This window comes from Pelophylax lessonae, assembly GCF_965119305.1.
Source record: "Pelophylax lessonae genome assembly, chromosome: 2".
In the NCBI taxonomy this organism is placed as follows: domain Eukaryota; kingdom Metazoa; phylum Chordata; class Amphibia; order Anura; family Ranidae; genus Pelophylax; species Pelophylax lessonae.
In genome coordinates, this window is record NC_138769.1 from 310,507,843 (window position 1) to 310,521,255 (window position 13,413).

At 48.6% G+C, this 13,413-nt stretch overlaps 1 protein-coding gene across 2 annotated transcripts in view; it reads left to right on the top strand.

Moving 5' to 3' along the window:
* Window positions 1-12,089, top strand: part of VEZF1 (vascular endothelial zinc finger 1) — an 83,649-nt gene extending 71,560 nt beyond the window's left edge. The window contains exons 5-7 of one of the 2 annotated variants that reach the window (XM_082246147.1): window positions 9,188-9,238; window positions 10,973-11,032; window positions 11,205-12,089. In XM_082246147.1, coding sequence (XP_082102273.1) covers window positions 9,188-9,238; window positions 10,973-11,032; window positions 11,205-11,635 — 542 coding nt within the window. In that variant the 3' untranslated portion in view covers window positions 11,636-12,089. The remainder of the gene's footprint in view (window positions 1-9,187; window positions 9,239-10,972; window positions 11,033-11,204) is intronic. The other variant, XM_082246148.1, reaches the window with a different exon arrangement.
* Window positions 12,090-13,413: the final 1,324 nt, after the last annotated feature.

Sequence of the window (13,413 nt, forward strand, 5' to 3'; positions counted from 1 at the left end):
GGGGTTGTTATGGCGGGGGCCTCCTTATCGGGGTCCCGCTCCTCCCTGGATCTAGTGGGGTCCGAGGTGGAGGCTGAAGTTGAAGGGGTTGATAATTCTCCCCCTGGCTCGCCTGAAGAGCTTGCAATCATGGATGAATTGATTGCTTCCATAAAACAAACGCTGCGTTTGCAGGATGAGGTGTGTCCCCCCGCTGCCTTGGCGGCTTATGGGACGCAGAGAAAACGCAGGACGCCGCAGGTTTTTCCCTGCAATGATGATTTTCAACGCGCTGTTAAGGAACAATGGCGCAATCTGCGCAAACCTTTTGCTGTACCAAGTAGGTTCAAGCTGTGTTATCCTTTCTCGCCTTCCACTGATGACAGGTGGTGTGTGCCACCCCCAGTGGATCACGCAATTGCGGTTTTAAACAAATCCACTGCGATTCCTGCAGAGGATTCCCCGGTGTTCCGTGATGCCACGGATAGGAGATTGGAGTCTCTTGCCCGTCATACTTATTCTTTTACGGGTTCTATGCTTAAGGCTCTGTTTGCCTCTCTCATGGCGGCCCAGGCGGTCGCAAGTTGGACGCAGATGCTTCGGCGCGTCCTAGTGGCCGATTCGGCCTCGCCGGCGACCCTGGATATGGTGGATCAAATCCACCAGGGTGTCATGTATCTGTGTGATGCGGACTTGGACTTAGTCCCGTTGGCTGCACGTGTACACAGCGTGGCGGTGTTGTCTCGCCACCTGGTTTGGTTGAAATGTTGGTCGGTGAACCAGTCTTCACGTAAGACCTGCCTTATGATGGGTCTCGCCTTTTTGGGGAGTCCTTGGATGTGTTGATTAAGGGGATCACCGGAGGTAAGAGCACTCTCTTGCCCCATTTCCCCAAGGCTAAGGGGGCTTCTGGGAAGAAGCATGCTAATTTTCGGCCCCCTCAGGGGTCCTTTCGGTCGCACTACAAGGGCAAACCGTTCAAAGGTCAAGGCTCTCAGAAGAAGCCCTGGTCTGGAAAACAGAAGTCCGGTCAATCCGAATCCGCAGCCCATAACAGTGCGGCCTGAAGGGGCGCCCTCACCCAATTTTGGGGTGGGGGGACGCTTGCTCGGTTTTCTTCAGCCCTGGTTGGCCCGCGTGCGGGACAGATGGGTTCAGGAGATCGTTCGATCTGGTTACAAGATCGAGTTTCTCTCTCGGCCGGAGAGCAGATTTTTTCCCTCAAATCTTCTACTGTCTCCAGAGCGTTTACGGGACCTGCACCTGGCGGTGCGGGACCTGAGGGCTCAGGGAGTGGTAGTTCCGGTGCCTCATCGGGACAGATTTCGGGGGTTTTATTCCAATCTGTTCACCGTGCACAGAAAGGAGGGCAAGGTTCGTCCAATTCTGGACTTGAAGGCTCTGAACCGCTCTGTGCGGGTTCGCAAGTTCCGCATGGAATCCCTGCGGTCGGTGGTGGCTGCCCTGGTTCCGGGGGAATTCATGGCCTCCATCGATTTTGAAGGATGCGTATCTTCACATCCCCATTTTCGAGGGTCACCAGAGGTACCTTCGATTTGCCATTGCGGAGGATCACTACCAGTTCGTGGCGTTGCCTTTTGGTCTCGCCTCGGCTCCGCGGGTCTTCACCAAGGTGCTTGCACCGGTTCTGGCATTATTGAGGGCCCAGGGCATTTCTGTCCTGGGGTATCTGGACGACATTCTGGTTCGGTCTGCGACCAGCCAGGGTCTGGAGAAGGACCTGTCTGTCACGATGCAAACTCTGCAGGAGTTTGGTTGGACGATAAATTTTCCAAAGTCGACACTGAGTCCGTCGGTTCGTCTTCCCTACCTGGGAATGATTCTGGACTCGGTGCAGGGAAGGACTTCCTGCCGGAAGACAAACTCAGAACTCTTCAGGAGGAAGTCAGGTCCCTCAGGGACGTTCCGCACTCGCCTCTGCGGACGTGCATGAGATGTCTGGGATTGATGGTCTCGGCCTTCGAGGCGATTCCCTTCGCCCAGTTTCACACGCTGGGTCTCCAAGCGGAGATCCTGTCCATGTGGGACGGGCGACCTCAATCTCTGGATCTTCAAATCTCGTTGAGTCATCCCACCTTCTGTGGTGGCTCCAGTCCCCGATGGTGTCCGGGGGCAAGTCGTTTCGTCCTATCTCGTGGACGGTGATCACCACGGATGCCAGCCTGTCGGGCTGGGGTGGTGTTCTGGGCGTTCTGTCCGCCCAGGGAACTTGGTCGGAGAGGGAGTCTTCCCTTCCGATCAACATTCTGGAATTGCGTGCGATAAATCTCTGTCTTCATCGCTGGACGGACCGGCTGCAGGGCTGCCCGATTCGGGTGCAGACGGACAATGCCACGGCGGTGGCCTACATCAACCACCAAGGGGGCACCAGGAGTGCCCGAGCGGCTCGAGAAGTGGCCGACATTCTGTCTTGGGCCGAGACTCATGTCCCGGCAATAACGGCGGTTCACATTCCGGGGGTGGAGAACTGGCAGGTGGACTATCTGAGTCGCCAGACCCTGGATCAGGGGGAATGGTCTCTCCACCCGACTGTCTTCCAGATGTTGTGCGCGAAGTGGGGTCTTCCAGATGTGGACCTGTTCGCGTCTCGTCTCAACTACAAGGTGAGAAGGTTCGTGGCAAGGACGCGCGACCCTCGGGCAGACGCGTCGGACGCGTTAGTGGCCCCGTGGCATCAGTACAGGCTGATGTACGCGTTTCCACCGATTCAGTTGCTGTCCAGGTTCCTTCGCAGGTTACACTCGGAACGCAGCACGGTGATTCTTGTGGCACCGGACTGGCCTCGCCGGTCCTGGTACGCAGACCTCGTGAATCTGGCGGTCGACGCCCCGTGGCGTCTGCCTCTTCGAGACGATCTCCTGTCTCAAGGACCGATATACCATCCTGCTTTACAGTCTCTGGCTTTGACGGCCTGGCTGTTGAGACCGAGGTCCTGAAGGAGAAGGGTCTCTCCCCGGAGGTCGTTCATACTTTGATCAACGCGAGGAAGTCTTCCTCGGGGAAGGTTTATTACCGTACTTGGAAGGCCTATTTTGCCTGGTGTGAGTCCAGGGGGTTTTCACCCCGCACGTACTCTGTTTCCCGAGTGCTGTCCTTCCTTCAAACGGGTGTCGATCAGCGTTTGGCGCTGGCTACGATTAAGGGTCAGGTGTCTGCGCTGGCCGTTCTGTTTCAACGTCCTGTGGCTTCCAACTCCTCGGTTGGCACTTTTGTTCAGGGTGTGCTGCATCTGGTTCCTCCTAGGAGGGATCCTTTGCCCCCTTGGGACTTGAATCTCGTTCTGTCTGTGTTGCAACGTGCTCCTTTTGAACAGATCAGGGAGATCTCGTTGTCTGTTGTCCAAAAGGTCGCCTTTTTGGTGGCGATCACTTCGGCTCGCAGAGTGTCGGAGCTGGCAGCTTTATCCTGCAAGTCTCCGTATCTGGTTGTTCATTTGGATAAGGTGGTCTTGCGACCTAATCCTTCTTTTCTTCCGAAAAGAGTTTCGGAATTACATCTTAATGAGGATATTGTCTTGCCTTCGCTGTGCGCGAAGCCTAAACATCCAAAGGAGGTGAGATTACACTCTCTGGATGTTGTTCGGGCGATAAGGGTTTACCTTAAATCGACTGAGTCTTTTCGAAAGACGGATTCCTTGTTTGTTTTTCCAGAGGGCCCTCGGAAGGGCATGGCGGCGTCGGCCTCTACCATCGCCAAATGGATCAGGCAGACCATTGAACAGGCCTATGCCTTGCAGGGGAAGGTTCCCCCTGTGCCTGTGAAGGCGCACTCTACTAGATCTCCGAGTACGTCTTGGGCCTGTCGTCATGGGGCTTCTGTAGCCCAGGTGTGTAAGGCGGCGACTTGGTCGACCGTACACACTTTCACAAAATTCTACAAAGTAGATGTTCAGGCATCGGCGGATGCTTCCTTTGGCCGCAAGGTTCTTAGTGCGGCATTTTGATGGCGATCGATGTACAACCACATGTCGGCGCCATTTTGTCATTGCCCAAAAAATGCCTCAGCCGAGCGGCCATGTTTGTGTAGCCTACATAGGCTTTATAGGGCGGTCAGTCATTACATCACTTCCTTTTGCTCTGGGACAGCGATCGGTGGCAGCAGCCTGTGTGGTCTCTCCAGGTTTTTACTTCTCCTTATCCTGTATTTCCCTGCTCAGTGTTCTTATCCCTGTGGGGGTTGATCCATGCAGTAGTGTGCGGTGGGCTATGCTCGCCACGGTCTTAAAGGGACAGTACTCCTTTTTCCAATTATTGCTGGGGCATGGATTCTCAGGATTGCAAGTTTCCTCCCACCTTGGTGGGGGGCCAAGGGGCTGCTGCATCCCCCGAGGGGGCTGATCTGGCTGCTATTGTGGCGAACTTGGCTTCTCAGGTGCAAATGCTAATGGCTGATCGATCCGCAAAACGGCCCAGATTGTCTATTTCCTCTGATTCAGAGGGTGATGGGGCTGCTATGGCTGGAGTGCCCTTCTCAGGGTCTCGTTCATCTCTGGACCTTGGGGGGTCTGAGGGGGAGGCTGAGGTAGAAGGGGTTGATAATTCTCCCCTGGCTCGCCTGAAGAGCTTGCACTCATGGATGAGTTGGTTGCTTCTATCAAAGAAACGCTGCATTTGCAGGATGAACCATGTCCTCCTGCTTTGCTGTCCTCTTATGGGACACAAAGGAAGCGCATAACAGCGCAGGTTTTTCCCTGCCCTGCGGAATTTCAGCGCGCTGTTGATGAGCAATGGCGCAATTTAAAGAAGCCATTTACTGTGCCAAGTAAGTTGAAGCTGCGTTATCCATTTACGCCCACCACTGATGAGCGTTGGTGTGTGCCGCCTCAGGTGGTTCATGCGGTGGCGATTTTGAATAAATCTACTGCGATTCCTGCTGAGGATACCCCGGTGTTCCGGGACCCTACGGACTCTGCCGACGACATTGGCTATGGTGGATCAAATTCATCAGGGTGTCATATATTTGTGTGATGCGGACTTGGATTTAGTCCCTTTGGCTGCACGCCTCTCTAGTGTGGCGGTATAGCACCGTCGCCTGATCTGGCTGAAATGTTGGTCGGTTGACCAATCATCTCGCAAGACTTTAGCTAATTTGCCCTATGCGGGATCTCGCCTTTTTGGCGAGTCTTTGGATACGCTGATAAAGGGAATCTCCGGGGGTAAGAGTTCTCTTACCCCAATCTCACAAGAATAAGTTTGTTCGCGGTAAGAAGAATACCTCGTTTAGGCCCTCTCAGGGGTCCTTTCGTGCCTTTCGGTCGCAATACAAGGGCAAGCCCTTCAAGGGCCAAGGCTCCCAGAAGAAGCCGTGGGCAGGTAAGCAGAAGTCCGGCCAGTTCGGGTCCGCTGCCCATGCCAATTCGGCCTGAAGAGGCGCCCTCACCCGGCTCTGGGGTGGGGGGACGTTTGCTCGGTTTTCTTCAACCCTGGCTGGCCCACATTCGGGACAGGTGGGTTCAGGAAATCGTTCGATCTGGATACAAGATCGAGTTTCTCTCTCGGCCGGCGAGCAGATTTTTTCCCTCAAATCTTCAGCTGTCTCCGGAGCGTTTGCTGGATCTGCACCTGGCGGTGCGGGACCTGCGGGCCCAGGGAGTGGAGGTTCCGGTGCCTCTTCGGGACAGATTTCGGGGGTTCTACTCCAATCTGTTCACTGTGCCCAGAAAGGAGGGCAAGGTACGTCCGATTCAGGACTTGAAAGCTCTGAACCGCTTTGTGCGGGTTCGCAAGTTCCGCATGGAATCCCTGCGCTCGGTGGTGGCTGCCCTGGTTCCAGGGGAATTCATGGCCTCCATCGACTTGAAGGATGTGTACCTTCACATTCCCATTTTCGAGGGTCACCAGAGGTACCTTCGATTCTCCATTGCGGAGGATCATTACCAATTCGTGGCGTTACCCTTCAGTCTTGCTTCGGCTCCGCGGGTTTTCACCAAGGTGCTTGCGCCGGTCCTGGCTTTGTTGAGAGCCCAGGGCATCTGTCTTGGGGTATCTAGACGATATCTTGATTCGGTCTGCGACCAGTCAGGGCCTGGTGAACGACCTGTCCGTCACGATGCAGACTCTACAGGAATTCGGGTTGGACGGTAAATTTTCCAAAGTCGACGCTGTGTCCGTCGGTTCGTCTTCCCTACCTGGGGATGAACCTGGACTCTGTTCAAGCGAAGGTCTTCCTGCCGGAAGACAAGCTCCGGACACTTCAGGACAAAGTCAGGTCCCTCAGGGACACTCAGTGCTCGTCCCTCCGGACATGTATGAGGTGTCTGGGATTGATGGTCTCGGCTTTCGAGGCGATTCCCTTCGTCCAGTTTCACACACGGGATCTTCAGGCGGAGATCCTGGCCAAGTGGGACGGGCGTCCGCAATCTCTGGATCTGCGGATTTCATTGAGCCGCCTCACCCGAAGGGGTCTTTTGTGGTGGCTCCAGTCCCCGGCGGTGTCAGGGGGCAAGTCTTTTCGTCCTTTGTTGTGGACGGTGATCACCACGGATGCCAGCCTGTCGGGCTGGGGTGGTGTTCTGGGCGTTCTGTCCGCCCAGGGAACTTGGTCGGAGGGGGAATCCTCCCTTCGATCAACATTCTGGAATTGCGAGCAATAAATCTCTGCCTTCTGCTTCGGACGGACAGGCTTCAGGGCCGTCCGGTTCAGGTGCAGACGGACAATGCCACAGCGGTGGCCTACATCAACCACCAAGGGGGCACCAGGAGTGCCCGAGCGGCTGTAGCCGACATTCTGTTTTGGGCCGAGACGCACGTCCCGGCGATATCTGCAGTTCACATTCCGGGGGTGGAGAACTGGCAGGCAGACTATCTGAGTCGCCAGACCCTGGACCAGGGAGAATGGTCCCTTCACCCGGATGTCTTTCAGATGCTGTGCGCGAAGTGGGGTTCCCCAGATGTGGACCTGTTCGCGTCTCGTCTAAACAACAAGGTGGAAAGGTTTGTAGCAAGGACGCGCGATCCTCGGGCAGACGCGTTAGTGGCGCCCTGGCATCAGTATCGTCTGTATGCCTTTCCACCGATTCAGCTGCTGTCCAGGCTCCTTCGCAGGTTGGCCTCGGAACCGCACACAGTGATTCTGGTGGCGCCAGACTGGCCTCGCCGGTCTTGGTACGCAGACCTCTTGAAAATCTGGCGGTCGACGCTCCGTGGCGTCTACCTCTTCGAGAAGATCTCCTGTCTCAAGGACCGATATTCCATCCTGCTTTACAGTCGATGGCTTTAACGGCCTGGCTGTTGAAAGCCAGGTCCTGAAGGATAGGGGTCTCTCCCCTGAGGTCATTCCCACTTTGATCAAGGCTAGGAAGGCCTCTTCGCTCATACTCGGTATTGAGAGTGTTGGCTTTCCTTCAAACGGGCGTGGACCAGCGTTTGGCGTTGGCCACGATTAAGGGTCAGATTTCTGCGCTGGCCGTTATTTTTCAACGCCCTGTGGCGTCTAATTCTTTGGTTAGCACCTTTGTTCAAGGGGTGCGACACTTGGTCCCTCCTCGGAGGGATCCTTTACCTCCATGGGACTTGAACCTTGTTCTGACCGTGTTACAGCATGCTCCCTTTGAGAAGATTAGGGAGATCTCGTTGTCTCTGTTGTCCAAGAAGGTTGCCTTTTTGGTAGCGATCACTTCGGCTCGCAGGGTGTCGGAGCTGGCGGCCTTGTCCTGCAGCTCTCCCTACTTGGTGCTTCACTTGGATAAGGTGGTCTTACGACCTAACCCTTCTTTTCTTCCGAAGAGGATTTCGGAATTTCACCTCAATGAGGACATTGTCTTGCCTTCGCTTTGCGTGAAACCTAAGCATCCAAAGGAGGTGGCTTTGCATTCCTTGGATGTTGTTCGGGCGATCAGGGTTTACCTGTCATCGACGAAATCCTTTCGCAAGTCGGATTCTCTATTTGTCCTTCCAGAGGGTCCTCGGAAGGGCATGGCAGCGTCGGCTGCGACCATCGCCAAGTGGATCAGACAGACCATTGTTCAAGCCTATGCTTTGAAGGGGAAGGTTCCTCCTTTCCCTGTGAAGGCGCACTCTAACAGGTCTCTGAGTACGTCTTGGGCCTATCGTCATCAGGCTTCTGTGGCCCAGGTGTGGAAGGCGGCGACTTGGTCGTCCGTTCACACCTTCTCCAAATTTTCCAAGGTGGATGTTCAGGCATCGGCAGATGCTTCCTTTTGGCCGTAAAGTTCTTAGTGCGGCAGTGCCTTAGGGTCCCTTGTTTGGGTCCTTGGCTGTTGGGGTATTTTTACCCCTAGGTTACTTGTTCTTTCCTGGGTTGTTGCTTCTGTTGAGCACGTTTTCCTGTTGCCTAGTTGGTTCTCTTACTTTGGTAAGGTTCCTTTCTCTGATGTGGGTACTGCGTTGCTTTAGGCGCGGCTGCGTTTTTCCCACCCCTCATGTCTACACTGCTCTGGGACGTCCCCATTAGTGAAGATTATGAAGAGGCGGCGACTGTCGGAGGACGTAAGAGAAAACGGAATTTTTGTAAAATCTTACCGTAAAATTCCTTTCTCTGAGTCCTCCGACAGTCGCCGCCCCCGCCCCTCTTTTGGGGTTGGTTTATGTACTCTACTGCTATGCTACTGAAACTGAGTTGAGAATGCAGGAAGCAGGGAGGTATTGACTGAGGGGACCGCCCCCTAGGGGTGTGATATGCTAAAAGCTTTTATATTAACAAATCTTGTTGCCTAGCTACTCCTACGGAGAAAAGGTCAATACCCCATTAGTGAAGATTATGAAGTGGCGTCGACTGTCGGAGGACTCGGAGAGAGGAATTTTACGGTAAGATTTTACAAAAATTCCGTTTTTCCATCCGTCCATCGGATCGGATGAGAACGGACCGACGGTTCGTTCCCATCTGATTCCCCTATAGAGAAGAGTGGGGACCTGACAGCGTGGAGACAGAGCTGCCATCCGCCTGCTCAGCGGGGGATCAGCACATTGATCCCCTGCTAAGAAAAACTGAGTCCACCGCCAGACTCCCCTGTGTGAAAGAGCCTTAGAGTTTATACCCACTGTAACAAATACATAGTGGCAGTAGGTCATTGATGACAGGTTAACATTTTTTTCTTTAAAATTATTATTTAATATGCTTTATTTCTCTTAGTGTTTGTTTTTGTTGTGCACCCTCTTTTTGATAGGTGTGAAAATGCTAAAATGTCTGATCTGTAGTACCATATAACCAATCCACGCTTTAATTGTAGGTCAACTTCATGAACTTCAAACTCCAGTTCATTGCAGAATTAAATATGAAGGTATTTGATCTTTTCCATACAATATATTATCCGTTTTGTATTCTAAACCGTCTTTTGTGGTTCTTGGGTGGCATATTCTTCACCTTGTGTCCTAGTTCTTTTCCTGCCCTCCTCGTAGCTTTTAAAAAGTATGTATGTTCCTAAAGGTATTACACCATATATATGCTCCCTGTTACAGCTTTTGTTCAGAAGGAGTGATTTGGGAGCAGTTCATCAAGTGACTTTTTCTATGAGTGTTAGAGTCGGTTCACACTAAGGCGACACGACTCCTTACTATTTCGGGGGCGACTTGTGCATTACCATGCACCACGACTTCGGAGCGACTTGCAGGGACTTCACATAATGGAAGTCTATGTAAGTTGCTCCAAGGTCGCCCCGAAGTAGTACAAGGACCCTTTTTCTAAGTAGGAGGGACTTGTGTCGCTCCTATTAGAACGGGTCCTGTAGCGGTCAATGGACCGCGAGGGAGCGTGACTTGTCAGGCTGACAAGTCGTCTGACAAGTCGCGCTAGTGTGGACCGGCTCTTAATGTTTCAAGGCAAATACTTCCTTATTTACAAACCCTGCATTCTAATAAGATCCTTTTTGTTTTCAAATGTGCTATTCATTTTTAAACAAAAGTGATACTCAAATCAACTTTATGGTTTTACAAGCCTGAAAATGTGTTCTAAATCTGTTCACGTGTATCCAGTGTATTTCTGAAGGCCAATACAGTGACCTGAACAGTGATTAGAGTTTGACGGGTAGCTCTTTACATTTTCATACATGCCCTAGATATTCCTGAATTGGGTATGAAGAAATGTATGCTGTGAGAAGTTTATTGCAATCGGTGTATACATTTCCAATATGTATTTTTGCTAATCTTTTAAATAACCCTTTCTGATTGACATGCAATTGCGTAAGAGGACCACCAGTACATAAACTCTGTACAGCACTACAGTAATGTGGTTTATATTTTAATGTAGAATAATAAAGCTTATATTTTTTCCAATCTTTAGTAGTGCAAAAAGTTATACAATTTATTCCATGAAATCCTTTTTATAGATCACTTTTTACTTTAGACAAAGTGAAGTGTTGCAACTTTGAAAATGCTGATCCATGCTAAGCGGTCTCAACTCAATTGTATGCAATGTGTGCACCTAAATGAAAATGCCTGTTTATTTGATTTTGTTTATGCCTGCATATAACAGCAAATTTGCGAATGTGTAAATTGCTGCAGCATATAATGGCTGTTAAACAGTGGACAAATGACTAAATACACAACTGATATAGGTTAGCTTTTTTACCTGACAGATATGTAATTCTGTTAGCAAGTTTCCTGACTCGTACACCTATGCCACACTGCTGTTTCAACTTAACAGATTCCTGGGTCAGCGCTCCGCCCACCCCACAGAGCAGATGGTGATTTTCATATTTGTGAGCAATCTGGAGGTGGAGAGGGTGACACTGGAAACTGCAAAGCTACAACAAAAGGCATAAGTTTCATTTGGCTGTCTCTGTGGCGTGACAAGTGTGTAGATCATAAGACTGACAACAGAATTACATATTTGGATGGTAAAACACCTTGCATATATGTTCAGCAGTGTATTTGCTATTACTTAATTATTGCTTAATTACTTTAACTTCTAGGTTGTTTCTAAGTTTTCATAGTATAGAAGTATTTCCTAGTTTTTACCAGTTCATAAAATACATCTAATGTTGGGACTTTGATATATCACTTTGCCTCTATTTCAGCTCCAGACTCACTCTTTTGTGCTGTGGATCAGAATCATAGGACCTTTTCAATAGGTGATTTTATGTCTTCATTCCAGTTGATGCAGAAGAATTTTACATGACACTGTAATACCTCTTGCTGTCATAGGACATTTTTTATTATTTAAAATAGATTAAAAGTATTCACGCAACTGTAAAATGTATGAAAAGAAAATTATGTTTATGTTGTAAATAACTTGCAATTTATTTTTAGACACAAGCAACATGTGCCAAACTTCTACTGCAGCACAGACATCGGTGACTCTTACTTCTCCTTTCAATATTACGTCCTCAGTAGCAGCATCAGGGACCCTTACAAACCCTGTAACAGTGGCAGCAGCCATGAGCATGAGAAGTCCAGTGAATGTCTCCAGCCCTGTCAATATCACTTCTTCTATGAACCTAGGACATCCGGTGACCATAACAACGCCGATTTCTATGACTTCACCTTTGTCCTTAACATCTCCGGTCAATTTGCCTACCCCAGTCACTGCTGGAATGAACATTGCACATCCGGTCACTATAACAAGCCCTATGAATCTGCCTACACCAATGACTTTAGCTGCTCCGTTAAATATAGCTATGAGACCAGTGGAGAGCATGCCGTTCTTATCACAAGCTCTGCCATCTACACCACCTTGGTAAAGGGAAAGCAAAAAAACATAGATATATTTTTAAAGCAGTATTATTGGGTTGTTCAGTAGTTGTTTACCAGCAACTGACAGTCACGATTTTATGAAAAGCTTACAGCTACGTATTGATGTTTGAACCCTGAGTTTTACTAATTTCATCCATTCTTCTGCCTTCAGAATTATTCTGGACCATACCTAGCTAAGGAGGAGGATACACAAAAAAAAAAAAAAGACTGAATATAGGCTAGATGACTGTTTAATGGCAGCATTTTTTTAAAATAAATTGTTTTAGTATTTTACCCAGGTAACTATTGTTTTAAATAACACTAGCAATGAATTCCTTCATTTTTATGCCAAAAATGTGGATATTTTTTGTCACTACTATAATTGAGATACTAGTATAGGTGCTACTCTGTGCTTCTTGACTGTTTAAGTTTATGACGTGTAATAACTAAGAAAAAAACAAACCTGTATTAGCGGTATGCATTTCATGGTGATGGATTTTGGTTTTCCAGCACTATATCATAAAAATAAAGAGTCCCAACTCTATCCTGCACAGAACATTATTTGTAATGTTGAATTCACACACTGATTAAGTATCAGGCTCATTGGCAAAGGTTTGCAGAGGTGAACAACTGTCCTGTCTCCACTCTCCAGAGGCAAAGAATTTTCCATTGGAAACTGGAATCTGCTTCTAAGCTCTTTTTTAAAAATACCGGGCATATCTGGCCGCACTTGCATGCAGTCCTTTAAGTTGTTGCCTACTAGGTTGGGTTGCCAGCTCTTCCAACCCTCCATTCTTTACTGCCCTTATTAGGGTCGAAATTGGCCTGGAGAGAAACGCATGCAAATCTGGACACAAAATCGATGCAGATAGTGTTCCAAGAGGGATTTGGATTCAGGACCTTAGTGCAACTATTTGTTGCAGCCAGCAGAAATCCAAATAAAATGTGTGTGTGTGTATATGAGTGTGTGTGTGTGTGTGTGTGTGTGTGTGTGTGTATATATATATATATATATATATATATATATATATATATATATATATATATATATATACACACACACGCATATTTTTAAATTTTATTAGAAATTCTCTCCAGCTTGCACAAAAGTGTGTTTTTTTTGTTTTTTTTTTTAAATGTGGAATATGGTAGCTAGAGTTGATGCTATCTGAGATTCTACAACTGTGCGGAGGCCTCACTGCAAGTTTTCCCTCACAAAATTGAATTAGAGCTATTCATGGACTTTGGTCATCCTGTTGTAGCATAAAATAACACCTTTCCACAGGAGGACATGTACTATCGACTTTCTTGATGTAGAAGCACAAAGGGAAACTGCGCTTAGTATCCCAATTTGGACTTGCTGATGCATTGGAAAAAAAAAAAATCATGGAAAAGAACTGTTATGTTAATGGAATTGAATACAGTATGTGTGTGTTTTTTTTTTTTTTTTTTTTCTTTTTTTTTTTTCTTTTTAACCACTAAGTAGTTAGCCCAACAATGCAAGCCAGGATTTGGTTTTTGGTTTGCATTTATTTTAATTTTTATGGGGACTTCTTAAATGTGTGTTGTAGAAATCTTTTTTTATCATGTAAATATTTTAGCATTTTCATATTTAGATCTGTGTTTATGATATTTTCTTTTAAGTGACAGTGGGATAGTTCCATTTTGGCCTATTCCCAATAGCACTTGCTTATGGTCAATTCTCACTCTTAACTAGACACCACATCCAGCTAAATGCATAGATTTCTTATTTTGACATTATTATTTTTTTTATTATTATTTTTTT